The following is a 23,995-nucleotide window of genomic DNA, read 5'->3' on the forward strand; positions in this document are numbered from 1 at the left end:
CCGTAAGCCTACTCATGGTCAATCATCAGCGATATCCAGGCGTCGCATAACTGTAGTAACCTGCTCCTGGTCCACCTCCTCCATACTGGCCTCGCGCCTGCGGCTGCTGACGCTGCCCTCCCACCGGTCTCTGACCTTGCGCCTGGCCCCATCCACCCCCATATCCACCGTATTGCTGCGGCTGCTGTGGCGTTGCCTGACCGGTCAATGGCGTCCCCTGCGCATACGCCGGGCTATATGGCTGTTGCTGATGACGATGCTGTGCCCAAGCCAGCGCTGGCGCTGGAGATGCCGCGTAGTTGCTTCGCGGCGTCGCCGTCATCGGATAGGCATTTCCTCTTCCATACCCCTCATCATACCAACCATCACTTCCCGCCCCACCATGATAATCATAGTCGCTCGCCGCGATCGACGACACGTACGGCGTCGGCCCAGCTGCGGGGCCAACTCCTCCACCGTAGCGCTTCTCTGCCCCAATAGGGAGATCGTCGTCCGAATGCGTGGCCCACTCGTCCGTGAGCGGCGTGTATTTGGCCCCACCAGCGCTGCCGGTAGCCCCACGTCCGACGTTGCCCGCCGTAACGTACCCAGCTCCGGCGGCCTTGGACGCACCAGCACCTCCTGCAGCTCCAGCCCCAAACGCCGCAGCCTGTCTGGCCCTCTCGGCCTTCCTCTTTCTCCTCACGCACGTCATGACCATGGCCCAGATAATAATGAGCCCCACCACTCCTGCCGCAATAGGGATCCCGTACTTGACCGCTCCCTCCTTGCTGAACACGCCGCCCCCACTCCCCGAGGAAGACGTCGCATCGTCCACACCCGTATCTCCACTGCCATCCCACATAGCCCCACTCTTCGTGTTGGGCGTTTGCGCATCCGTCCAGCCCGGCAGACCAGCCCAGCCTCCCGCTCCGGGGTCTTTGATGAAGGTGAGCTTGTTCCTGTTCAAGGTGACCGTTGGCTCGCCAGAGGTGTCATTCTGCCCTGTGTAAACCCAGGAGGTGATTGCGTTCGATCCGGAGCCAGTGGTGGCGACGTTGGACGCAGACTGATCTGCGCAGCTGATGCTGAGAGATGACAGCTCCATGGCATACCAACCGTTGGCCGTGTAGGCGGGTGAGGTGTAGTCAATTTGCCCACCGGCCCAGTCTTGTACGCCTTGGGGCTCCGTACTGTTGCCTCCAGCCCAAACGCTCAATTGCACGCGTGCGGGACTGCGTGGATAGGAGTCGCCCGCCTGCCTTTGGGTGAGCGTGCGGACAACCTGGCCGTTGATGCGCCACTGAAGGCGGTCCAGCTGCCAGTTGAGGCCGAAAGTGTTCCATTGCGATACGTCGAGTGAGGACGGGCCGACGTTCTCGCCATTGCCCAGCTTAGGAACACCGAGAGAGAAGTAGTTGGATTGAGCATCCGAAGCAGAAGAGGTGGTCGACTCCCAGTCGATCTACGTGGGAAAGAGTGGGACGCTGGTTAGCCCAACGTCGACAATTCGAAGGGCTTTGTCCCTTCGACGTGGACGCGCTACTCACCTCATCCTTGACATCGCTCATCAAAATGAATGCGGCTACCAGTCCTTGAGTAGCATTATGTCGCAGCCTCGCCTCGACATCTCCATAGAAGAGATATCTGGTCGAGGACACTTTAACCTGTCTCTGACTGGTCATCTGCATCAGTACGCCCTCCGGCCCCTTTCCCAGACTTCCACTGTCCAGAGTCAGGGGAGCCTTGCTCGCGTCCCCGGTGTACTGAAGGATAGGACGGAAATAGGAGACATTGTTGTAGGACGCCGGAGGAAAGGTAATGTTCTGAGAGGTGCAGATGGGGTTGGGCTGGCACGAGGTGGGAGAGTGCGAGGAGAGAGGGTTGCAACCTCCAGCGCAGTACAAGGCGCCTGTGCCGCAGACGCCCCCGTCTGAGCAGCAGGGTGCAGAGCTATCGCACTGAGAGGAGGCTGAGCACTTGTCACCTGCCGCGGCGTGGGTGAGAGTTGCGAGTAGGGTGACGGAGACGAGGATGGAGACGAGAAGAAGAGCGGCACGGCCGCGTAGGCGAGCCATGCTGATTGTGAAGCGCGAGTCGCGGTTGCGATGAGGGGGTGAAGCTAGTCCAGACGAGTAGCGAACAAGTGATTGGCGTAGAGAAGTGAAGATGGAAGAGAGAAATGAGAAGGACAAGGATGGTACTTCGCTTCCACGACGAGCCTATGGAAAGCTGTGTCTCTCAAGCCCCGGCGCAGGTGTTGATGAGCCTCCTTTCCTTTCCCCGCTGCTGCGTGGTGGCTCAAGTGACTGCAGGCGCGTCCCCAGGAGGCAGGCAATCGGGGGGCGGCGGCACGATCGGCACTCAGGCAGACCAGCGGACGCCGCCTTCAGTTGAGCGCGACGGAGGAAAGCAAGGAACAGTGGCGAGCGCGGCTACGACGAGACGCCGGGCGTGGGGAGACCGACGACGAGAAGAGCGGAACCCATGGAGGTAGTTCAATCGACTGGAGCGAGCCAGCCTTGAGATGCTGCTCAGCTCGGCGTCGCGCCCGAAGCAGTCGGATTGGCTGCAAATTCCACCGCTTCGTCGGCTCTGATGACGAGTCTGACTTCTGCTCGAGCCAGCTAGCAGGACGAGGTCGCTCAAACAGCCCGCTATCCAGACGCGAGTTCCGGGGACATCACGCAGCGTTCTTGATCGATGTACGGCAACTCATCGGCCGAGTCATCATAATCTACCTGCCTGCTCCAGTGTTGGCCAGCGTCACTCGAGGCGAGCCAGTGCACGCAATGCCCCTCTCGACGCTTTGCAACGCTGCGAGACTATTGTGAATCGCGTCACGCATCAGAGCCGTTGTGGTTTCGTGGGGTGTATGATTACAAGACTGAGAAGAGAGGACAAAGGTGAGATGGGCGAGGCAGACGAAGCGTGATGTCCTTCGCCCCAGAGAGGCGAGTAAAGGTGGGGCCCGATACGACCAACAACAAGAGGCTTGCCAGCCGCTCGCCCCCACCTCTTACTCTCCTCTGCTCCTCGTACCGCGGCGAAGTAACATGCATGCTTGGAGCACGCACGCTTACTTCTTGGCAGCGGCAGCCTCCTCCTCCTTCTTCTTCTCACGGGCCAGACGAGCACCCTCGTTACGGTGCTTCGCCCTCTCCTCACGCAGGGTGCGGAAAGCGTTGACCTCCTTCTCCTCGCTGGTGATAGCGCGGGGAGCCTCGACGGGGATACCAGCAGGGATGGGGAAAGCGGCCGCGGTGTCACGGACCGAGGTGATGGAGGAGAGGTCGACCTTCTTGTCCTTGTTCTTCTTGTTGCGGCGGGGGAGGACAACGAGGCGAGAGTGGTAGGCCTTGATGCGGTCAGCGTTGAGCTTGAGGGACTCCTCGCTCTTGTTGCGGCGGCGGTGGTCGACGGGAATGCCAACCGACTTGGCCTCCTTCTTGCGAAGACCAGCGGCCTTGATCTCCTCGGCGGTGAAGCCCTTGCCCTCGCGCCTGGCGGATTGATGGGGAGGGGGCAGGTCAGTCACCAGTCCGCCCTACTGGAGCACAGTCATCACATCGCCGCCGCGCACTCACAGCTTGGTGTTGTACTTGAGCGTGGGGCATCGGACAGCAGGGCGAAGGGGCTTCAGGGGGCGGAGGCCCAGGGCAGCAGCCTTGGCCTGGCGAGCGTTACGGCGCGACTTCTTGGCGCCAGGCTGGTCGAACCAGACCTTGACGCGGCGCTGCCAGTCCTTGCGGAAGTGGTTGTTGTGAAGGACGTTGTTGTGGCGGAAACCCATGGCGCTGCACAGACGAAGGGGGTGAGTTGGTTAGCTGGTGTTTAAGATGGTGTGGATGGTGAAATTGAGGCCGCAGCAACGACGACGACGACGAACGGATGGGCGGCATTGCCAGCATTGCCAGCATTGCCAGCGAGCGAGACCCTACGGCAAGTAGCTGCTTTTGCCGGTGCCGGGGAGAAGCTGTAATTGCTTCCAGCCTTGTGGCTGTATGCGAGCCAGAGCCTTACTCCCCATCGACTAATCGTCCCCCTCCAACGACCACCAATCCAAATTGCTTTCGCCCACTTCTCGCTGATGACGACAGACAGGCCAACTGCAGCGTCAACAGGACTGGAGCTATGAAGCAACAGTATCGACAACTTGTCGCTGCATCATCGCTGCCGTTGCCCTTTTGCTGTCGACGCCTTCTTCGCCGGCAGTCCTTCATCCATCTTCTTCCTGCCACATCTCCTCCCGTATGCGAGTAGCGAGGCCTGTGCCTCTGCTTCCCGTCTTTCTGATGTTGCAATCTGTTCGTCGTCGTGGTCGTTGCTGCAGTCTCCAATTCCATATGATGTCGCATACTCACTCTGATGAGGATGAGGGGGAGGGGTAGTTTGGTGGACAACGAGGACGAGGACGAAAGCCAGTTGCTTCGCTCTCGCTCACTTGACTTGACTGGCGGGGCGGGGCGGCAGGCGGGCAGGCTGCCACTCCGCCTCTCGTCGTTCGTTCGCGCCGCCGCTCAGAAAGAAGAGGGAGCCCGGAACGGAACGGCCAGACCGAGGGTGGCGCCCGCAGCAGCCATGTCGACTTTCGCCGGGCGAAATTTCAGCATCGTCGAGCATACCAGAGCATTAGCTTACCATGGTACTACCCATCTCGACTTCGCGTCATCAACGCTACGAGCTACGAAAATGCAAATACGGCAGTCGAGCATTACTTTACTAATTGATGTCTGCGCGCTCGACTGGTCTCACTAGAGTCATTGAGTCGGGCCAGGCTGCGATCAATTTGGCATCTTGTCACCACCCGTCGAGATGGAGGAGAGACAACGAATCGAAGGCGAAGCATCGCACCTCTGGGTTGGCACCCGCACGATCTCAGCTACCAAGCTCTCATCTCGGCGGTCTCGTGTATCGACCTGCCACCACCACCATCACTACTCCTGCTTAGTAAGCATGACAAGGTCGCATTGCCTATGTGACCCCAACCTTGCTTGCTGTGTCAGTGTCAACGAGGGTCAGCGCATGTGGCGATTGAGCTACCGATACTCTGCCATTGACTGTCATAGATTCTACTGTTTTGAGTACTCTGAAAGGAATCCGAGAAATGAAGGATGCCTCACTGTGTACCATCATAGCAATCACGCCGCTCGCGACGTTGCCGCCGCCACAGCCCCGCCACCACTGGGTCGTCAATTCGATTTATTAGGCGAGCAAGAGAGCGAGCCCGCAATAGCCGCGCTGTTGTAAGTGGTATCGTGACCTCCCCTTGACATCCTGCGAAAGAGGCAGGCCGTCGTCGCCGTGGCTACTCCTCAACGTGCTGCGTGGCCATAGCGATACTTCTCCGCACAAAGTCACGCCTGTGTGGCAGCGTTTAAACTGACTGCTACGTCCACGTGTATTGATCGAGCATTGCTTCACTTCCCCTAGTCTGACCTTGGGGCCCCTCCACTACTTTGCGGCCCAGCAGTGGGATGCCCACCTCCTCCTGTCGACGCTTCAGCTCCGGCACCACCTCCGCCAATGATCAACTGCGGGTGCTCCACAACCAGCCTCTCGCCCTCATACATCCTGTTCATGAGCGCCGCTCTCCTCAAAACCTCGAGATCCTTCTTTGCCGTCTCGTAGAAGGCCTTCAGCTTCTCCGCGTCCAATGACCCGCCGGCATGCTGAGAAGGGTTGCTGAGCCCATCGCCTGCGTTGAGTGGTGTTGACTCAAGGATCGAGGGAGCGGGTGATGTGAGAGTTGACGGGCTGACCGGGGATGTCTTGGCCCCCGCTGGTGAGAAGGGAGAAGACGTAGCTGCTGATGCTGGGGGGAGGAGGGTTGAACGAAATAGATCGCGCGATCGGCGCAGAAAGTAGGTGCGGAAGTTATAGGATGACTGTAGAACAGGGTCGAGGCGATGTTGGGGTCAGAAGGGTGCTCAAGGAGTGGGCGATGCGACGCTGCGCTGCACACTCACAAAGGACTGAGCGGTGGCGAGGTATTTTCGGTACAGGCCAAGGATCTGGGCTCTTGATGGCGATGACATCGTATTTGTGGGTCTGTGGCTCTTCTCAATGATGCGTCCTGCTGAGCTGTAGATGAGTCTGTTCTCTCTTTCGTTCGTAGATGGGGTTGTTGGTGGTGGTTATAGAAGTGGTGATTGGTGGAGGCACGCTTTCATGATTGGCGGCGTGCTCGGCGATCGTTCATCCAAATCATGTCTCGTCCGACTTCAATTGAGTGGCCGGCCACTCCGTAAACCACGTGGCGTGCTGGATAAGAGAGCCACTCTCAACACGCTCGTCTGAGCGTTCGCGGGGGGCGAGAAATCGACGCGTGTGCATATAGGCGGGGAGGGGGACACTCGAGTTGCTCTCGATGTTCCCAAAGCACATCCACCCACTTCGACGTCTCTGACGGGAAGGTCATCGCCAAGATGGCCTCCCCACCAGCCTATCGCAGCGCTGAGCCATGCATCGCCTCCTCTTCGCCAAGTCGCGGCGACCTATCCTCCCCTCTACCGCCTCCATCGACTCCACCTCCTCGCTCCCTGTCGCCCGAGAGTCCCTCACTCCGCCATCAGCATCAACTCAGAGCGAACCCTTGCTCACCACCGCCAAACGACCCCTTCTCTGCCCACAACAAGGCACTAGCATCTCAGCATCCGAGCTTTGGCAAAGAATATCCGCATGTCAAGCATCCAAGCAGCACGCAGCGGCGCAACGCGGGCAAGAGGAGCCTGCCTGTCAGCCCCAACCTTCCACAAGGGGCAACAGGTGCGGCTGCGTATCGGCCATCGAATTCGTCATCCTCATCGTCGTCAAGGCGTACAGCAGGGAATCGCCGAGCAGGCCGGGGAAGCTCATCTCACGGCCACGCAGGCAGCAGCAGCAGCAGCGGTACAGACGCGAGTGAGCGTAGACGACGTGACCAGGTCCTCGGGGGCTTCTTTGGCGCCGACTCGTCGGAGGCTGATGCGCCTACTTCGGACGATCATCTGGATCACGTACCCTGGAGTCAGCCAGGCAGCGATGCTGAAGACACTAGCGCGCACGTCGGGCTTGGCTTGGGCCAAGGGTTCCAAGAGCAGGGCTCCCCAACCTCAGCTCGGCGTCGTCTTCCCCTCAGCGCCTCGGGTACACCCGCAGCGCGGCAGCCCATTTCCCGCTCCTCCTCCGTCAACGATCCCTTTGGCGCATATCAAGCCCAGCCATCGGGCTCCAATCTCTTTCCCATGCGGGACCACCGCCCATCACTGTACCGTAACGGCCCATCAGGTGCATCCTCTTCGCCCCGCCAACCAGTGACGCAACGTCGTCGTCTTGCTGGCACATCACCTAAGAAGCTCTCCACCGCTCGCAGCATGGGGCGGCTTGCCCTCGACCAGGGCAGCAGTGACAGCGAAGACGAGGGAATCAATGCAGTCGTCAAGAGGGAGCAAGAGGCAGCGGCTGCATCAGCAGCCGCGCTGGGCTCATCCATGCACGGCCGATCAATGAGCCAGTTCTGGACCTCTCTGGTGGAAAAGGTGTGGGATTCGGGTGACACAGTGATCGACGTGAGCGATAGCCAGATCATGTCCATCCACCCAGTGGTTGCGGATCTGGCAAGCTATGTCGCGATTGAGCCGCCTAGGAGTTTTGAGCCTACTACATCCACAAGCTCCCTCCCGCTGCCGGCGAAGGCGGAGGCCTTTCAGCGACATCCTTCTATGGCCTCGAGGGCTCCATTCAGTCGTACAACTACAACGCTACTGGGTAGCGGGCCCAACTCGCCCCTGGCCAAGACGGATTCCACCTCGCGCCATTCCTTCCCTAGGGGTACTCTCCAACTCTTCCTCCACAACAATTCACTCACTCGTCTGCCCTCCGCCCTCTTCGAAGTGGGCAACTTGCGCGTCCTCTCGCTGCGTAAGAACAATCTCACCTCCCTCCCAGCAGCCATTGGTGACTTGGCGCAGCTTCGGGAATTGAACATTGCGGGCAATAGACTGAGGTGGCTCCCCGCAGAGATCTTAAAGCTGAGATTGGATCGCTTCAGCTACTGGCCGAACGCTTTTGTGAGGCCGGCGCAGGACACCGGAGAGAAAGTAGAGACGAGAGCTGTATTCAGCATCACGGGGGCGCTGCTTGCTAATCAGGTCGATGACCAGGAGGATGGTGGGTGGCCGACCGACGAAAACCCAGGTGCAGCGGACGAGAATGGGAGGGACGACACGATGGAAACAGACTTTCTCGCATCCCAGCCTACGGTGCGCACCCCAAGCAACCAGCAGGAGTCAACGACGCCTTTGTCGCCTAATCAAGGCTGTGGCATGATGGGACCGCCACCTCTGCCATACCGCGGAGGGCTCTATGGTCAGCACCTTCAAGCTGGGCCTTCCGTGGCGGGTCTCGCACCACCACGTCGCACCTTTGACCGTTCACGATCCGATGCGCAAGTTGACGACCTGCTCTCGAGGGGCGGAGGGAGGATGGTCGGCCGCGCCAATCCAGCGTCGACCCCGTCGGATCTCCCGTCGTTGACTGCCTCTCCCCCGCTCGGCCAGGATGGGGACGAGCCAATGCCAAGCGGCGAAGCCCCAGCGGCACCATCGGAGTCGACGGCCCCTATCGCGGGTGCACAGATCTCACGCATCCTCGGTCCTCTGGAGCGCGTACCTGGAGCCGGTGCCCTGCCCACGCTTAGGGAGCTTTGCATTCGTCGCCTCCTCTCTCCCTACGAGGCGTCTGAAGATGAAGACGACCTCGTTGCGCATGGAGCAGACGATTCCCACGCCACGGTGATGCCCAGCCCTTCCCGTTCGTCCCCTAGCGCCTCATATCGCCGATCAATTGTCTGGTCACGCGTCCCCTCCTCTTCCTCTGCCTACCAGTATCGCTATCACAACACAAATGGTCGTCGCCCTACCTCTCTCCTGGAGTCATACGAGAACGGGGCGCTGAGGGATTTGGAGATGGGCAACCAGATGGAGACGAGAACCATTCGGGCGCTCGAGGCGGCAAGAAGGACGATGGAAGGGAAGTGGGGCAGTAGGAGTGGGATCACTGGACTGGCTGGGGCGAGTGCAGCAGGAGGGGACAGCTGGTGCAGGGGCGTAGCAGGGACAAACCGGGACCACCAAGTCGGAGCTGAAGGGGAAGAGGATGGGGACGAAGCGGACGCCTCTTCTTCCTCATCGGAAGGCGGAGCGGCCGACGCTGACAGGAAAGGAAGCCGCATGGCACCCGCTCCTTCAGGTGTAATGGACGTTTCCTCCCATCTAGACACTCAAGGGGATGATGCTTCGCTCAATCCGTACTTCAACCGCTGTCCCAATCCGCGCCATCAGGAGACCCACAGCCTCTCTACCCAAGCTGGCGGGGTCGGCAGCGATGGTGACTTTACAGTGGACTATCCACTTCCTCCCTCAAAGTGCCCCTACGCTCCCATCTTTGACGTAGCGATGGAGCAGAGGCTAGAGTGGGTGAGCCATATCGCTGGAGTCAAGGTGGCGGGCGTAGATAGCGGGGAATTGATCCCTGTGCTTTGGAGGGGTTGCAAGAGGGGATGTTTGAGCTTCTTGGACGAAGCGACGCGGTGAATGCGGTGAATGCGGGCGGAGGGGGCCTTGATACCTTGAAACTATTCTTTCAGTTCATCCGCATGAAGCAATGACTATTGACGCCGTCCATAGCATGACTCGTTGAAGGTGCAGTGGTGCCACGACGTCGTGATATTTTCACTTTCTTGCTCCACGATGCATGACTGAACCCTTTAGCCCGTGGTTGGTTGGAGCCAGGCGGGAGCCAAAGACGGCAAGTCGGTGCACTGGCCGAGTCGGCGCCTTGGCCGGCCCAGTCCGCATTGCGTTGCAGTTGCGAGACAAGCAACACTCGGAGAGCAGCACCGAGGCGCTCAAAGCTCAGCTCATCGCTGCCCTTTCGCCTTGTCCCCTGATCCACACCACTCAACCTCATCACCTCTTCCACAGGAACACCAGAACGCCGTCTCGCGACCGGCTGCGGCGACTACAGATCGACAGCGCTCAGAGATTGGGCGATTAGCGATCACGAGCGCCGCATCCCATTGCCACCACTTGTCCACATCTCCACTCAGGCCCGCTCCCAGACCGCTCCAATCAAAGGGGCGCAGCTCAGCCCCCACCGTCGCTGCCATCACACCTGGCAGCATTCGAGCCAAGACCGTTCGTTGCCGCCATCGTCAACAAAGGACGCTCACGCCATCCCATCCACGTCCGCTAGTGGCGTTGCCAACCCACGCCCTCGTCGCTCCCGGGTCAGTGAGGCACCAGTGCGGCAAGGCACTCGCCTGATAGCAATCGGTCTTCCCCTGAAGACCGTCTACAACGAACGTACAACTCAGTTGCAGCAGCTCGCTCCAACAACAGCCGTCGGCCAGCCCTCCCCCACCTCACCCCTCATCGCAACGCATAGATCTCTCGCCCAGCATGAGCTCTCCAAAACGTAGGATCGAGACGGACATGATGAAGCTGTGCGTACGGCGAGGTACACGATTTTTAGCAAGACGCTCACAGCTGACTATTCACTCTCGTCCCTGATGCCCTCCTGCCTCGCAGCCTGATGTCGGACCACGAGGTGACGCTCATCAACGACTCGATGCAGGAGTTCTACGTGCGATTCGTCGGGCCGTCAGAAAGTGGGTCGAGCCATTGCGTGTGCCGTACCATGCTGTTCACGCTACTGACCCTTCGACTCTCATCCTCGCCCCTACCCCTCCCCCCTCTCTCATCGACCACTCACTTGCTCGCAGCTCCCTTCGCTGGCGGCACATGGAAGATCCACGTCGAGTTACAAGATCAATACCCGTACAAGTCGCCCTCCATTGGCTTCATGAACAAGATTTTCCACCCCAACATCGATGAAACGAGCGGTTCCGTCTGCCTCGACGTCATCAACCAGACTTGGTCGCCCATGTTCGACTTGGTCAATGTATTTGAAGTCTTCCTCCCGCAGCTGCTTCGCTACCCAAATCCTACTGACCCGCTGAATGGTGACGCGGCGGCCTTGTTGATGAGGGATCCCAAGGGGTATGAAGGCAAGGTCAAGGATTACGTGAGGAGATTTGCCAGCGGAGGGGCAGCAGCGGAAGCCAGTAATGGAGATGGTGAGAAGAAGGAGAGGGAGAATGGGGACGACGATAGCGATGAGGAAGAGGAGGAGATGAGTGACGCAGGCAGCTTCGAGGCGGATGAGGCGGCGGACATGGAGCTGTAGAAGAGGGCGCCGACGAGGAGCCTAGCGATTGGAAGCGGACAGTCGATGGGGCTCACATTACATTGTGCTTGTCATCTATCCCTCTACTTGCAGCATGTTTCTCTTCTCCCAGTCGATTCTCGTTCTCTCAATGTCCATGACCATCATCACAGCGATGAAGCTCTGAGGGCGGAACGAGCGTCTGCTCGGCGCTCGAGCCATGCACACTCGACGGGCCTGGTCGTCTCCCGCGCTGCAGCGGAAATCCGGCCATACATAGATAACTTTGGGCGACGATTGCTTCCTTGTTGTCTTTCGACCTTTTCGCTCCATCTCACCGCAGCAATGTCACGCTTCTTCAGGCGAGGCGAAGGAGGCAGTGGCGCATCGACGCCAGGCGCATCAGCCGCCTCGTCAGTCCGCAACTATGCCTCGCCTTCGTCGTCTTCGCTCGCATCGACGCCCGCTACGACGACCGACTCCCCCTCTTCCCTCCTCGGCTCTCCTACCTCACATCTCATCACCCGCCCTCACCCCTCCGTCACCATCTCGCCCCTTCCAGCCCCAACAGAGGAAGAGAAGCCCGTCCTAGCCCGTCTTCGCGAGCATGTTGAGCGCCTCATTCATTCTCACTATTACAACACCGACGGATCACCACGCCAGGCTGGATCCATGGACGAAGAGGGCAAGCCAGTCGAGCCCTATTACGAGAAATGGGAGAGACGCTGGCTCGACTACGAGCCAGAAGACTGGACTGTCCGTCGCTACTACAAGGCTTCCGCCAACAAGGAACCAGAAGCAAAGCGACGCCTAGCCCACAGCCTTGCCTGGCGCCGCAAGATGAAACCGGACCTGATCCTCCCTTCGTACGTCAAGATTGAGGGTGAGACGGGCAAACATCTTCTCTCCGGCTTTGATGATGAAGGCAGGCCTCTATTGCACTTGATGCCGGGCAAGGAGAATACCAAGCCGTCACCTCGTCAGATCGCCTATCTCATTTGGGGTTTGGAGAGAGCGTGCGACTTCCTTCCGCCAGGCCAGACCAAGATCGCCCTCGTCATCGACTTCCATCAAGCCTCAGCGGGCGAATCTCCCGGTCTGGCCACGCAGAAAGAGGTTCTAGCAATCGTGCAAGACCATTATCCCGAACGACTCGGCCGAGCATTCGTCATGCGGCCCCCACTGTGGATGGGCGCCCTCTACAAGGCCCTCGGACCCTTCATCGACTCGGCCACGAGGGCCAAGATCAAGTGGAACCTGCCTGCCAAGGAGTTGCAAGGATTTATACCGGGTGAACAGTTGCTGAGGGACTATGGCGGGCGCTACAACTTTACCTTTGAAAAGGAGGCATTCTGGGACGAAGTGCTCGATTTCACCGGGGTTGATGCAGAGGGAGGAAGAAAGTGGGCAAGTCTGGCAAAGTGTGAGAGCGGGAATGAGGAGCAGTGGAAGAAAGAAGGCAGAGGGAGTCTGGCTGGCAAGCCAGCAGAGGAGAGCGAGGGGAGCGAGGGGAATGAGGGGCACGACGGCCTCATGAGCGGAAAGGGCCCAGCGAATGGCACCGAGCATGACGATGTTACCGACGACGACGACGACGACGACGACGACGACGACGACGACTTTACCGATGCACAAGACGACCTTGCAACGATCGCAACGACTGCGACCAGCACCACCACGACGACTGCGACCGCACAGCCGCAAGCATAGGCTCACGACGACCCAGCACAGTAGATACATACATGCACATCAATCAGCTCAGCTGTACGCTGCATCGCAATGGCAGAAGCTCGCATACCCTGCATAACGCGATGATGGCAGCCCCCATGTGAGCTCGGAAGTTTGAAGATTGCGTGGGTAATGTCGATTTGGGCCTAACGACGTGGACCCGAGGCCGCCGCTGTGGGCAGCAAGAGAAGCCAGCTCCCCATCCTGGCCGAGAGCTTGATGACAAGGACAGACAGCCTTCGCCTTCCTTCTCTCGTTGCTGCTTGTCTCCCCTCGCTCATTTCCCCCTCATTGCCCGACCGCGGGCGGAGTCCTGACGCCCTCCGCTCACTTATGATCAATGGGAGGTACCTCTACCTCTTCAGCACCAGGCTCTGCATCCTGTACGACGGGCCAGCCGGCATTCTCGCCGTGATCCGTCACCATGCCTCCGAAGACCTTCCGTTCTCCTTCGACGGGGCTGGGCTTCGCGTGGTGATGAAGGCCTGAGAGCTTGCCGCCGCCGTGGTGTTTGCGCCCACCGCTGATGACGCCCTTGCTCAGGCATTTGGCCGAGTCGCCGAAGATGTTGTCATTCGTAGTCTCTGCCGTGATTGCATCAGTAGACTCCAGGTTTCTGCCACCGCACCAGCACGTGTCGTCAGCTTTGTTGTCCAAGGGGCAGGAGGCGGTGTCCGATTGGAAGCTGCGTGTCGGACGGGAGGACGACGTGTGAAAAAGAGTGTGAGGAATGAAAGGGGGCGTAGAGACACTCACCAGGCGGCTGTCAGGGTGACCCGGCAGCATGCTGCGGAGCCAGCGGCGACTGGGCGGACGAGGAGCAACATCAGGGCGGGCACGAGTAAAATGGCGGTAGTGAGAAGGTGGAAGCTGCACATCCGAGTGGATGGCATCTTGTTTTACGCGTGCGGCTTCGTGCGTGGCGAGCAGACAACGGGATGACGAGGCGGGCAAGTTGTAGCGCAGATTGGCGAGCAACTGTCTGGGGCTGAGAGGGTCGAGAACCGAGGAGCTTTTGTCGATGACGATGGGGTAGCTCGTTCACCGCTAGGCTGAGCACTCTCTTGGTGAGAGCAGGGTCAGGGCATATGCATGGCGTAGTCAGTACCGTAGAGGTCAGCCGGCACAGTGTCCCTGGGCATCGCTAATACAGTCATTTGAGTGTTCGTGTTACAAGCATCATCGAGCTGCTTGATTGTGATCGAATGATGATCCTCGAGGGGTCGGCTCATCACTCCTTAGGGCGTGTCGTTGCCCCTTTCTCACGCTCGTCAAAGGCTCCGCACACGCGGATACCGAGCAACAACCCGACGGAGCCTGTTGCAAGGTCGCAACATTTGAAAGGGGGCAGTGGCCGACATGCTCAAGTTCATCCATGCGCCGATCACCCGCTGCAGGTGAGCGCACGTAACTGAGGTTGGGCCGCCGAGGGCGCGGCTAGTCGGTATCGGCGAGCGCGACGCCGATAGGCTGGCGCGCGCGCTCGTTCTTGTTTATCTGGTGGCAGCGCGATGTGAGGCCAGAGTCAAGTACATCTGACGGCCGCCGAAGGTCATTCAAGGGGAAAATGTAGGATCATCGATGCGGGCGGAGGGCTGCGGCGGCCGGGCTTTCGCGAAGTGGCGGTGGTGGTGGCGGCGGCGGCGCGATGTGGGCAGCGGCCCGCTCACGGTATCGCACTGTAGCGGCGGCACGAAGCAGACGAAGGAATGCACGTGTTGAGAGCGATTGACAGGCATGCGCACGAGATTGCCATCATGCCTGATTGGCATTGGTGCCCGAATCGTATATTGTTTCGCGTAGCACAACCTCGCCATGTTTTCGTGTGTTTCGCCATGGCTACTCTATGTCTATTTCGTCACAAGCCTCGCCGTGCCTTCCCCTTCTGTTCCTCGCTGCCGGCAGTGCTGCTTGGGCTCGCCCACCACGCTACATCTTGGCAGGCTGCTTGATAGCTAGCGAGCAGCAGGCCGTGTCTTCCAAGGCGCTTCCAGGGCAGTCTTTGCCAACGCTGTTCTGACTAGCGGCAACAATGAAGCGCGAATGGCTGATCAGCGCATGGGAGGGCCACGGTCCTCGCGTCAATGCTCACCAAAAGCCAGCGACCTTGTCCTTGCAGCAAGCCGCCACCATGGGCCTGGCGACCAAGAGGCAGGTAGTCATCAGCATGATGACGGCGAAGAGGGTGTGAGTGAACATGGTCGTGAGCATCATGTTGGACGTTGCAGTGCAAGACGGTGGGCTCGGTGTGATGAGTACAAGAACGAGAGTGCGCTGCTCGCCTCACGCGGTATTTGAAGCGCAATAGCTTGGCTGACCCAGTAGTCGAAGCAAGCAGCTTTGCTCAGCATGACCGATACAGGCTACAGGATTGTCTCGGCATTCTTGTTGCTGCGGTCAGCCGGTGCATCGTGCCCGCTGGACTTCCGACATCGTGGCTTCTGTTGAACCGCTCAATGCGCCGATGTCGCCAGGAGTGTTGTCGCCTACAGATTATGATGCTTGAGAGCGAAGGGGAGCGATTGTCGTACACAAATGTTGTCGGCATGATGACGGTGCGATGTGGGAAGAAGGCCAGTTGGACCGAGAGCAGAGGGTCAGGATGTTGACATTGGTCTCGGATGAGTCGCACGATGTGCGATACGTGGATGGCAAGACTCGAGCACAGCAGGGCAACCTTCTTGCCCGCACGGTCGTTCTCGTCAACCTAATGCGACCAGTGACGGCAACAGAGCTCGGTGTACGGAAAGCTCGTTTAGAGCTGTTGGCTCCTGCGGATGGCGAGGGGCCGCACTCAACACGAAGCGATGCGCAACAATGCTCGCCAGTGGGAGAGAGAGGCCGATGGCATTTTCACACGTCCTTTACAACAATGGCAGACCTGGTGAGTAGTTCGGACGTCGCCGACTTCATTTGCCCTCGACATCGATCGCCTGCCTCTCATCCTCAACCTCAGGGTCCCTGATCTTGGCCTGAAAGAGCGTCTCACTGGCCGGCGGGCAGCAGTGCGAGTCAGCGGACCAGCCGTAGGGGCAGTCCGTGCCGTTGAACTTGGTGCTAGTAGTGACGGACAAGAGGGTCAGCCTCACCGAATCGCCAGCTACTTGACGGGCATTCTACACTCACCAAGCAGCCGTCATGTCGTTCCTGCAGCAGACTTTGCCCAACGCCTCGCCAAAGAGCAGGGGCGCTGCGAGCACGAAGGCAGCGATAACACAGCAGGTCAGCGTATTCTTGCGCATGGTGTTCGTGCGATGAGAGTACGTGTCGATGTCAGGAGGGCAAGAGGGCTGCGCGCCAAGGCAAAGCTCAGATGGGGAAGCCAGCGAGGCCGGTTTGTAGCCGCAGAGGCAGGGCGAAGGGCCTGCCTGATTGCTACGCGGATTTCGCCGTTCGCCAGCATTTGACCTTTGACCAATGTAGCGCCGAGTCTCAGCAAAGAAGCAAGCGTGGGGAGACGATGGACTTCCCGTGGGCAGGAGCAGCCGGGCGATTGCGGCAGTGTCCCCGGCCCAGCCAAAGAGCATCGTCGTGTGGGCGTAGACGACGAGCTGGCAAAAGAGCCAACGCACGTCGTCGGCGCAGGACTACTGGGGCTGTCGGCGGATGAGCTATGCTGAGGTAGCCTTGCCTTGGCAGTCCTTTAGCTGGGCCCTGGGCACGGGCACGGCCCTAGCAAGCACGACGAGGTCCCAGCAAGCTCCCATGGGCGGAGTCTCAGCCAAAGGCAAGCCACCGGCCGCACGTGCGCGCCAGCAACGGACTGCGACATCTTCCCTTCCCGCGCAGCAAAGCTCGTATCGCGTCAGAAAGGAGGTGCAAAGCGCGGAACAGGACATGGCCGCACCGACCAATCTCGCATCGCTTCACGCGTCATGCTCTGCACATGAGGCGCTTGCAACACCTCAGCAAACCATCTGAAACAGCACGCCCCCTCATGCGGTCGCTACAGCATGATGCAGGAGCGACAAGGCAAATGACGAAGATTGGTCGACCTTGTGCCGGCCGGCGCAGCGGCGAGCAATGATCTGGATGCTCACGCCTCTTGCGGTGAGCTGAGGACACAAAATCCGCTGTGCCAGGTGACGATCAAGACACTCATCAGCTAAAGAGGTTTCCTGCGTTGTCAAAGTGCCTCAACGCAGCCAGCAAGCACGCTCTGCAACCTTTCGCCGGCGCAAACAGCGAAGACGATGCAGGCACGGCGGCGCTAAAGACAGCTGGCCGTCACGCGTCGTGTCCATCGCTCCTCACACATATACACAATGAGCGATCTCAATTCATCTACGACGCAGTCAAGTATGAAGTTCTCCCCATCTTGTCAGCACAAACAAGACGCTCAGCGTGGCGTGAAACTCGTCTTTTACAGAAATGAACGCGAGATGTTACTGCCGTTGAAAGAGATGATGAACAGGGTATTTGCGGCGAGTGAACGCGACCCAGAGATGACAGTCCGCCCGGGCGTTTCCGCTTTGCCTTCCTGACCCTCGCACAACAGCATCTTGTCCTGTCACACTGAGAATCGCGCTGTCAAACAACCTCTGTTTCATTGACGAAGCAAGACTCTTGTTCTGACCTTATCTGCTAGCACTACAAAGGTGACGCCAGCTTAGAAACCCTTCTCTAACGCCTCGACCTCGGTGCCCGTGCGGAAATCCTGAATCACAAACGTGCCAACCCGCTTGTTGGTTGGACTGGCCGATCTGACGACCAGGGCGTACTATTACCTCGCAAACGATGGCCTGCAGGATGGCGCGGGTAAGGGCGAGTCGGTAGCGACGAGCTGCTCCCTTTGCAGCCTGTTCCGCTCTTCCATGTGGATGGCAGCACGCAGAGCTGACGCTGCGCCTTCTCTGTCGTGTCGTTGCGGTGCTGGCAAACTCCTTTGGCGTCGCTCCTGACGGCAATCCGCGGGCGTGCAGCTACGACAGACCATTGTCTCGCAGTGCCTCTAGTGTTGTCCGATTTGAGTCGCGTGCAAGACCGAGTCGAGCAGCTGATGAAGGACCTCGTCGACGGTGAGCGTCTGGGGACAGAGGGGTCGTCGGTCGTAGGAAGGCCAGCTTGCGCGCCACGTCGTGCTTGGTGCCGCTGTCGAGCTTACTCCGATTCTCATCTCTAATGTTCCTTCCTACACGAGGGGGCCGCTGACCGTGTTGATTTCGCCATCGTATCGTGCTCGTAGGAGAGGTCGTGGCCTTGGAAGCAGCGCTGCGGTCAAGTGATGGTAGCGAGTGATCGAACGAAAGCGTCAAGGTAGTCACAGGCAGCGCCCGCGTGTGCGCTGCGCCAGCGCGAACGACTACTCGCCCGCCATACCCTCCTCGAGCTCCCTAGCAAAGTCGGCGAGGTCGTCACCGTCTTCTCCTTCTTCGTCATCGTCGTCCTCATCTTCATCGCTGTCGTCTTCTTCTTCTTCATCGTCGTCATCGTAGGCGAGACTAGTGCTGGGAGCGAGAGTGGATGGTTGCCAGGTGCTGCGTGGCGCCACGCTGTTTGAGCGCGGCGTGCCAGCGGTAGCCGTGACGACGGGCGTAGAAGGTGCGGCTGGCGCGGGTGGCGTGGCTGGCGCAGCGCGTGAGGCGATTGTAGGCGAGGTAGTCTTGCTGGTCGTGGCGGCAGCGTCGGTGGCTTGCGTCTCCTCCTCGTTCAGCGAGAGGCGGGCGGAAAGGCGTCGTGATGAGCGGGTTGCGGGTGCTTTAAGTGCATTACTCGATACGGTAGAAGAGGCGGGCGACGATGTAGCCGCAGGGGCGGGCGCTGCCTTGTCGTCGTCCTGAGCTTGGTTGATGACGGGTGGCTGAGATGCTTGGGCATCGACGTCATGCTTGATCCTCTTGCTGGGCTGATCGGTGCGCTGAGCTAGGACCCGCTTTGCCCGCTCGCTGAGCGTCGTTTTGGACCGGTCGAACTTCCAGGACACGCTGGCGGCTACTGCTTCGAGGCGGTAGACGTGGGCGTCGGCATCCCAGACGAGGAGCAGGTGATGGTCGACGCCGCTCGCGTGGTGCTCAGAGACTTGGCTCGAGGTGAAGACATGGGCGTTTGACGAGGCCGAGCGGGGTGGATATTCCAGAAGCAGGTCGCCAGACGATGAGGACGAGGTGAGGGCGCCTAGGTGTGGGGACGAGCTAGCTTGCTGGAGCGACGAGGGTAGCAGAGAGTCTGTGACGGCGGGAGTGCAGACGTTGATTAGCTTGCCGATCGTTCCCTTACAAATCCTGCGGTCGCGCACTCGCACTCGTACTCACACTTAAAGGCGTAGAAGGCGTCGCTCTCGCTGCTTCCCTGATCGCTGCCTGCTCTGCGCTGTGCGAGCCTGCGCACGCTGTCCGAGACGACGACTGGAGCACGTTGCGAGGCAGCTGACATGGCGAGGATGGAATGGATGGCGGGAGGGAACAGCCTTGCTGGCGTGCGATGCGGATGGCCGCGGAGATGATTGGTAAAGAGAGGCGGAAGCAGACATGTATGGATACCTCGATGCTGCTCCAATAATTCGCGCTGGCCCGAGCGTCTCACTTTGCCATGCGGGCTGCCCGCCTCGCCCGCCTAGCCGCCTCCCACTCCTCTCTTGCTGCGTCCGCGTCCCTGTGTCCGCGTCTCTATCGCTCTCCCTTGTCTGCCGCGTCTGAGAACGACGCGGCGGCAAGGCATGAGAGCGGGAGAGCGAGCGGGTAGCGGCCCAAAAAGAAAGGGGACTTTCCTTGACTACCACAACTACCACGACGGACCTTCTGTCTGCGACCATGACCGCTTCTCACCCATCATCTCGTCACGCGTGATCGTACTAGACACCACCTTCCTGTCGTCGCCGTCATGGCAAAGAGCCGCCAGCTCAAGGCGACGCCGGCGGCAGCATCATCGCCTGCGTACGACTACCTGCCGCCTCACAACGCGAGACCAGGACCATCGCATTCCCCCAATGCAAACACCAACAAGCCGCTCCCCAAGGTCACTTACCGCAAGCCACCGCCATCGAGCGCAGCGGCTGCGGGAGGCAGTAGCAGCAGCGCCTTTTCAAAACCTCTCCCTCCTCCCGACCCATCACCTGTTCGTCCTCGTCCTCCCCGTCCGGACAGTGCCATGTCCACCTCGACGGCCTACTCGGCGCGTGGAGCCATCGTACACACCGCCAGTAGAGCGGTGCCGGTGAAAAAGGGCAAAGTGCTCAATGTCAGGAGAGGTAGCAATCGCGAACAGGAGCGCTCCTCCTCATCTTCGCCTCCGCTCGAACGGCCGCCTTCAGATCGAGATAGTCTGGCGTCCTTGACAGATGACGGCGGCCAAGGCGACGCCGCTTCAGAGTACGATCCGGATGAGGCAGTGGTACTGCAAGAGCAGCCGCGACGTCGAGGGCCACCAGCAAAGCTCGACGTAGCTAGAGCGAGAGCAACAACAAACTACGATAGCCTACCATCGCCCCAGGCGTCGCTCAACTATCCGAGCCCGACTGAGGGAGTGGGGCGGTCCACCAAAAGCAATTCGACGCTCAGCATCAATGTCGCAGGCATGAGCACGAGCGCTAGTCATGGCAGCGCAGGAACTGGAAAAGGCCTGCCGAAACGAGCTTCCAAGAGCGCTACGACGGCGCTGCCACAGATGCCCCAGCGCAGCCCTTCGACGTACAGCGGAGACGGTAGCGCTCCCCAGACGACCGGGCAATGGGCATCCCTCGTGGAAGAGCCAGACTCATTCGAGACAGATGCCAATCTCGCAAAACTGGCAGCTTGGTCTGCCTCGACGAGCTCGCAGCCCAAGCAGGCAGTCGAGGCGGCGCGGCCACCACAGCCTCGAGCCTCGCAGAATGGGGCGCCACGCAGCACGGCGTACCTCCTCAACTCGCTCCTCTCCTCGCAAGCGTCCATCGAGATTACCTCTTCCTTCACACAACCGCCCTTTGCATCCGTCGAAGACTATGAGTTTGCCAAGCGCGAGCTCAAACGTCTGCAGGATCGACTGTCAGACAAAAAGTCTCGCCTACGCACACTCAAGAGGGTGCGAGGAGCAGTCGGCAAGCTGGCAAAGGCATCGTCACCTAGCCGATCAACCAGCATCAACGGCATCAACACGCCGCTCGGCACCCTCTCAGAGTTGCCCGCCTCGTCTTCAGACTTGAGCGTCGCATCCACGGCCGCACGCTCGCGCAAACCTACGCTCACATCGTCTCACCAACACTCGCGCAACCTATCCAATGTCACGAGCTTCTCGACGACGACCGAATCTCTTGGCCCAGGAGGGTCATCTGCGGCATTCGAGTCGGCAGCTGAGCAGGTCGACAGGATCGTGGATGAGGTCATGGTGTTGCAGGACAAGATTGACACGCTCAAGACGAGGATGAGGGAGCACGTAGCGAGAGTGCTACTCGAGAGGTGCGAGGCGCTGGAGAGCGGGGGTCATGAGCCGGAGCAGCAGCAGCAGGGCGACGAGGAGGCAACGAGTGGCGCATCGCGCGCAGAGCTCGAGGAGGCAACGAGTGGCGCATCGCGCGCAGAGCTCGAGGAGGTCCGTCAGCGGCACGAGGAGACGCAAAGGACCCTCGCCGAGCTGCAAATGTCCCACGAACAGGCTCAAAGCACGCTCAGCCAGGCGCAGCTGTCCTTGTCCGAGCGCGACAGCGCTCTTGCGGCAAGCAAACGAGCCAATGCCGACCTCCAAGCCCGCCTCGATGAGCTTGAGCGCAACGGGCGTGCCTCTTCGGCTCGTCAGGCCAAGCTCGAGGCAGATTTGGCCTCCTCACAAAGTCAGCACGAATCCCTCTCCTCTACGCTCTCCTCACTGCGCTCCGAGCACGACGCGCTACGTGGCAAGCACGACACTGTCACTCGCGACTTCGAGGCTGCGAGAGCGACGCAAGGCGACTCATCCTCTCAAGCTGCGGCGGCCCAAGCCCGCTACGAGGAGCTCGAACTCGCCGTCTCTGCAGAGCGCAAGATCATGGCTGAGCGCGACGCCCTCTTCCACGCCTTCGAGGCGCGACTGGAGCGAGCAGAAGGTACTCTTCGCGAGCAAGATCGACGCTGCGCCGCATTGTTGGGCAAGAGCGAAGGACGTGAAGAGCTCGACGATTTCCTGGCCAAAATCAGAGGTGGCGGGGCCAAGGCAAAGGAGAAAACAGCCGGTCAGGACATCGATGCGCTGCTCAGCTCTCTGGGACAACACGTGGAAGACTTGGCGGATGAGCTGGCTCGACGTCATCGCGACGACAGCTACAGCTTCAATGGCGGCGCGACAGACGACTACAGTCGAGCGGACGAGCTCGGCGAGCTGCTGGAGCAGTCCCGCAGCGAAGCGACTCGACTCCGTGCGCAGGTCGAGGACAGCCGACTGCAGATCGAAGCTCTCAACTCTACGCTCAACCGGCCAGACAGCACATCGCGTGTAGTATCGGCGCGTTTGTCCACCAAGCCGATGCATGGACGATCCTTCTCCTCAGCCTCGTCAACGCACCAGGTGCAAGAGTTGCAAGATCGAGTTTCAGTCATGACGCGAGAGAACGAGGAGCTGAGGGAGCGCCTCGCTTCAAGGAGCGCGGGGTCAGACTCATCTCTGGTCAAGGTTGGAGGCAGCGACGATGGACGCAGCGAGTACGATCCTCCACCGCCCTTGCCACCCCTCGTGGCTAGCTTTGAGAAGCTTCTGCCTGAAGGCTTGACGCAACGCATGGATCTGCAAGCCTTCCTGACGGCCATCAATCAGGTGCCTGCTACGAAGGCTACACCTACGAGCTCTGTCTTACTCACGCGGCTGCACACACTCATTGATCTGGCTCGCATCTCGACGGAGAAGGCCATCGCTGCGGCGGACGACGCAAAGCGCAACGAGAAAGATGTGACTGCGCCATCAGCTCTTCCTCGCTCTTTCGCCAATACCCGCGTCGGATCAGGTCAGAGCAAAGCCGCACTGCGATCCACTGGCCTCAAGCCCATCCAGATCTCCAAGTCTGGCTTCCTACCGTATCGTTCGCTAGCAGACGGGACATCCACGCCTCCGGCAACAGCTCACAGCAACGGCTCTTCAGACGCGCCCATTGTGCCACCCAAGAGCGCCGGCAGCCTCGTCCCGCCTCGCAGCGTGGTACCTCGTCGTTCCTTCTCAGCGCAAGACGCCGAGTCTTCTCCGCTGCCCTCGCCGTCGCATCCTCGCCACGCGGGCGCAGAGGGTGGGACGACCGCCTTCCTTACCTCTCCCTCCGAGGCCAGCTCGACTACGCAACTGGTCTCGCGTCTTCGCTCCCTTGAATCGCAGCTGCACACACTGCGATCTGGCAAACGTGCGGCGATGGAGCGCTGTGAGGCTCTCGAGGCTAAGGTTGTTGAGATGGAGACAGAGCTCGAAGAGGGAAGGAAGAGGGAGGTGCGATGGTTGGAGGGCATGAATGACGCGAGTGCAGCCAACGCTAGCACGATCGTCGGCCAAGGAGCGGCGCCCGGTTCAAATGCCATGACGCCTTCGACGTCCGGTCAGCAGCTCGCGGTGAGAGGGGATTCGCCCAATCGCAGCCCGTCGCCGCGGCTCTTCAACATCGCTTTGCCCGTTTTGAGCGGCTGGGGTGGTGCGGGCACGAGTGCGCCCAATTGATTGAGAGCCAGGAGGGAAAAGGAGAAGGGACAGCATTCGCGGAAATCACAGCATCATTTTGTCACCGTCCCCTGCCATCATCTAGTGTCCCTTAACTTAATATGTAATTGCAACTGTGCGCAACTGCCTATCTTCTGCCTCCCCAGTGTGAGCTGTAGTCTGACGGCAATGCCTCTGGCTCGAGTGTCGCAAGGGTGCCGCTCGCCCCGCTGTTGCTGAGCGAGTGGGTGCGAGAGTGCGTCTGCTCGTCTGAGTCGACGTCATCGACGTCATCGACGTCGCCCGCTGAATCCTCCTCCTCTTCGTCATCCTCACTCAGGCTCATTTGATGGAAGAAGCGCCGATCGACCTCTTCGGGTGGTGTCGTCGGAGGCTGCGGCGTTTCTGCCTGCTTCCCCTTGCCCGCCAGCTGGAACATCCGTCTCGCCTTGGCCTTGTTCCCACCAGGCGAGGCATCGGACGCAAATCCACTCTCTGAGCCATCATGAGCAGTGCTTCT

At 59.9% G+C, this 23,995-nt stretch overlaps 10 protein-coding genes across 10 annotated transcripts; 5 read left to right on the top strand and 5 right to left on the bottom strand.

Moving 5' to 3' along the window:
• Positions 1 to 25: 25 nt before the first annotated feature.
• On the bottom strand, positions 26 to 2,057 carry BDZ90DRAFT_262840 (concanavalin A-like lectin/glucanase; the record flags this gene model as incomplete). Its single annotated transcript, XM_025508537.1, has 2 exons — positions 26 to 1,444; positions 1,530 to 2,057. The coding sequence occupies 2 exons, from the start codon at positions 2,055 to 2,057 to the stop codon at positions 26 to 28; spliced, it is 1,947 nt and encodes a 648-aa protein (XP_025359599.1).
• A 686-nt stretch (positions 2,058 to 2,743) lies between these two features.
• Positions 2,744 to 6,112, bottom strand: BDZ90DRAFT_281969 (hypothetical protein). The gene is made up of 4 exons (XM_025509413.1): positions 5,949 to 6,112; positions 5,419 to 5,867; positions 3,567 to 3,776; positions 2,744 to 3,482 (listed from the first exon to the last, which is right to left on the bottom strand). Exons 1-4 carry the CDS (start codon positions 6,015 to 6,017, stop codon positions 3,059 to 3,061), a joined length of 1,152 nt encoding a protein of 383 aa, XP_025359600.1. The 5' UTR covers positions 6,018 to 6,112; the 3' UTR covers positions 2,744 to 3,058.
• Positions 6,113 to 6,347: 235 nt separating this feature from the next.
• On the top strand, positions 6,348 to 9,655 carry BDZ90DRAFT_234596 (hypothetical protein). Its single transcript, XM_025507074.1, has one exon. The coding sequence runs from the start codon at positions 6,408 to 6,410 to the stop codon at positions 9,552 to 9,554; it is 3,147 nt and encodes a 1,048-aa protein (XP_025359601.1). The 5' UTR covers positions 6,348 to 6,407; the 3' UTR covers positions 9,555 to 9,655.
• A 286-nt stretch (positions 9,656 to 9,941) lies between these two features.
• On the top strand, positions 9,942 to 11,361 carry BDZ90DRAFT_234597 (hypothetical protein). The gene is made up of 3 exons (XM_025507075.1): positions 9,942 to 10,465; positions 10,551 to 10,630; positions 10,745 to 11,361. The coding sequence occupies exons 1-3, from the start codon at positions 10,422 to 10,424 to the stop codon at positions 11,206 to 11,208; spliced, it is 588 nt and encodes a 195-aa protein (XP_025359602.1). The 5' UTR covers positions 9,942 to 10,421; the 3' UTR covers positions 11,209 to 11,361.
• A 145-nt stretch (positions 11,362 to 11,506) lies between these two features.
• Positions 11,507 to 12,897, top strand: BDZ90DRAFT_256253 (CRAL/TRIO domain-containing protein; the record flags this gene model as incomplete). The annotated part of the gene is made up of 2 exons (XM_025507883.1): positions 11,507 to 11,796; positions 11,851 to 12,897. The coding sequence occupies exons 1-2, from the start codon at positions 11,533 to 11,535 to the stop codon at positions 12,895 to 12,897; spliced, it is 1,311 nt and encodes a 436-aa protein (XP_025359603.1). The 5' UTR covers positions 11,507 to 11,532.
• Positions 12,898 to 13,242: 345 nt separating this feature from the next.
• On the bottom strand, positions 13,243 to 13,808 carry BDZ90DRAFT_262845 (hypothetical protein; the record flags this gene model as incomplete). The annotated part of the gene is made up of 2 exons (XM_025508538.1): positions 13,243 to 13,600; positions 13,672 to 13,808. The coding sequence occupies 2 exons, from the start codon at positions 13,806 to 13,808 to the stop codon at positions 13,243 to 13,245; spliced, it is 495 nt and encodes a 164-aa protein (XP_025359604.1).
• Positions 13,809 to 14,642: 834 nt separating this feature from the next.
• On the bottom strand, positions 14,643 to 15,574 carry BDZ90DRAFT_234599 (hypothetical protein). The gene is made up of 2 exons (XM_025507076.1): positions 15,008 to 15,574; positions 14,643 to 14,935 (listed from the first exon to the last, which is right to left on the bottom strand). The coding sequence occupies exons 1-2, from the start codon at positions 15,112 to 15,114 to the stop codon at positions 14,845 to 14,847; spliced, it is 198 nt and encodes a 65-aa protein (XP_025359605.1). The 5' UTR covers positions 15,115 to 15,574; the 3' UTR covers positions 14,643 to 14,844.
• A 41-nt stretch (positions 15,575 to 15,615) lies between these two features.
• Positions 15,616 to 16,422, top strand: BDZ90DRAFT_91350 (hypothetical protein). The gene is made up of 2 exons (XM_025509940.1): positions 15,616 to 15,799; positions 15,872 to 16,422. The coding sequence occupies exons 1-2, from the start codon at positions 15,693 to 15,695 to the stop codon at positions 16,320 to 16,322; spliced, it is 558 nt and encodes a 185-aa protein (XP_025359606.1). The 5' UTR covers positions 15,616 to 15,692; the 3' UTR covers positions 16,323 to 16,422.
• Positions 16,423 to 18,217: 1,795 nt separating this feature from the next.
• On the bottom strand, positions 18,218 to 19,287 carry BDZ90DRAFT_228650 (hypothetical protein; the record flags this gene model as incomplete). Its single annotated transcript, XM_025504826.1, has 2 exons — positions 18,218 to 19,080; positions 19,167 to 19,287. The coding sequence occupies 2 exons, from the start codon at positions 19,285 to 19,287 to the stop codon at positions 18,218 to 18,220; spliced, it is 984 nt and encodes a 327-aa protein (XP_025359607.1).
• Positions 19,288 to 19,629: 342 nt separating this feature from the next.
• Positions 19,630 to 23,859, top strand: BDZ90DRAFT_234602 (hypothetical protein). The gene has a single exon (XM_025507077.1). The coding sequence runs from the start codon at positions 19,735 to 19,737 to the stop codon at positions 23,494 to 23,496; it is 3,762 nt and encodes a 1,253-aa protein (XP_025359608.1). The 5' UTR covers positions 19,630 to 19,734; the 3' UTR covers positions 23,497 to 23,859.
• The last annotated feature ends 136 nt before the right edge of the window (positions 23,860 to 23,995 follow it).

The sequence above is a fragment of the Jaminaea rosea genome (assembly GCF_003144245.1).
Source record: "Jaminaea rosea strain MCA 5214 unplaced genomic scaffold BDZ90scaffold_17, whole genome shotgun sequence".
NCBI lineage: Eukaryota > Fungi > Basidiomycota > Exobasidiomycetes > Microstromatales > Jaminaea > Jaminaea rosea.

Bases quoted from the DNA above. Each gene is read 5' to 3' on its own strand.
- BDZ90DRAFT_281969 (XM_025509413.1), bottom strand. From the start codon at position 6,017: ATGTCATCGCCATCAAGAGCCCAGATCCTTGGCCTGTACCGAAAATAC. The intron at 5,868-5,948 runs GTGAGTGTGCAG...CCTGTTCTACAG, and splicing joins TCGCCACCGCTCAGTCCTTT to TCATCCTATAACTTCCGCAC. The intron at 3,777-5,418 runs GTCAGACTAGGG...TCGTCTGTGCAG, and splicing joins AGTAGTGGAGGGGCCCCAAG to CGCCATGGGTTTCCGCCACA.
- BDZ90DRAFT_234596 (XM_025507074.1), top strand. From the start codon at position 6,408: ATGGCCTCCCCACCAGCCTATCGCAGCGCTGAGCCATGCATCGCCTCC.
- BDZ90DRAFT_234597 (XM_025507075.1), top strand. From the start codon at position 10,422: ATGAGCTCTCCAAAACGTAGGATCGAGACGGACATGATGAAGCT. The intron at 10,466-10,550 runs GTGCGTACGGCG...CCTGCCTCGCAG, and splicing joins GAGACGGACATGATGAAGCT to CCTGATGTCGGACCACGAGG. The intron at 10,631-10,744 runs GTGGGTCGAGCC...ACTTGCTCGCAG, and splicing joins ATTCGTCGGGCCGTCAGAAA to CTCCCTTCGCTGGCGGCACA.
- BDZ90DRAFT_234599 (XM_025507076.1), bottom strand. From the start codon at position 15,114: ATGTTCACTCACACCCTCTTCGCCGTCATCATGCTGATGACTACCTGC. The intron at 14,936-15,007 runs GTGAGCATTGAC...TGTTGCCGCTAG, and splicing joins GACAAGGTCGCTGGCTTTTG to TCAGAACAGCGTTGGCAAAG.
- BDZ90DRAFT_91350 (XM_025509940.1), top strand. From the start codon at position 15,693: ATGGCGAGGGGCCGCACTCAACACGAAGCGATGCGCAACAATGCTCGC. The intron at 15,800-15,871 runs GTGAGTAGTTCG...CCTCAACCTCAG, and splicing joins TTACAACAATGGCAGACCTG to GGTCCCTGATCTTGGCCTGA.
- BDZ90DRAFT_234602 (XM_025507077.1), top strand. From the start codon at position 19,735: ATGGCAAAGAGCCGCCAGCTCAAGGCGACGCCGGCGGCAGCATCATCG.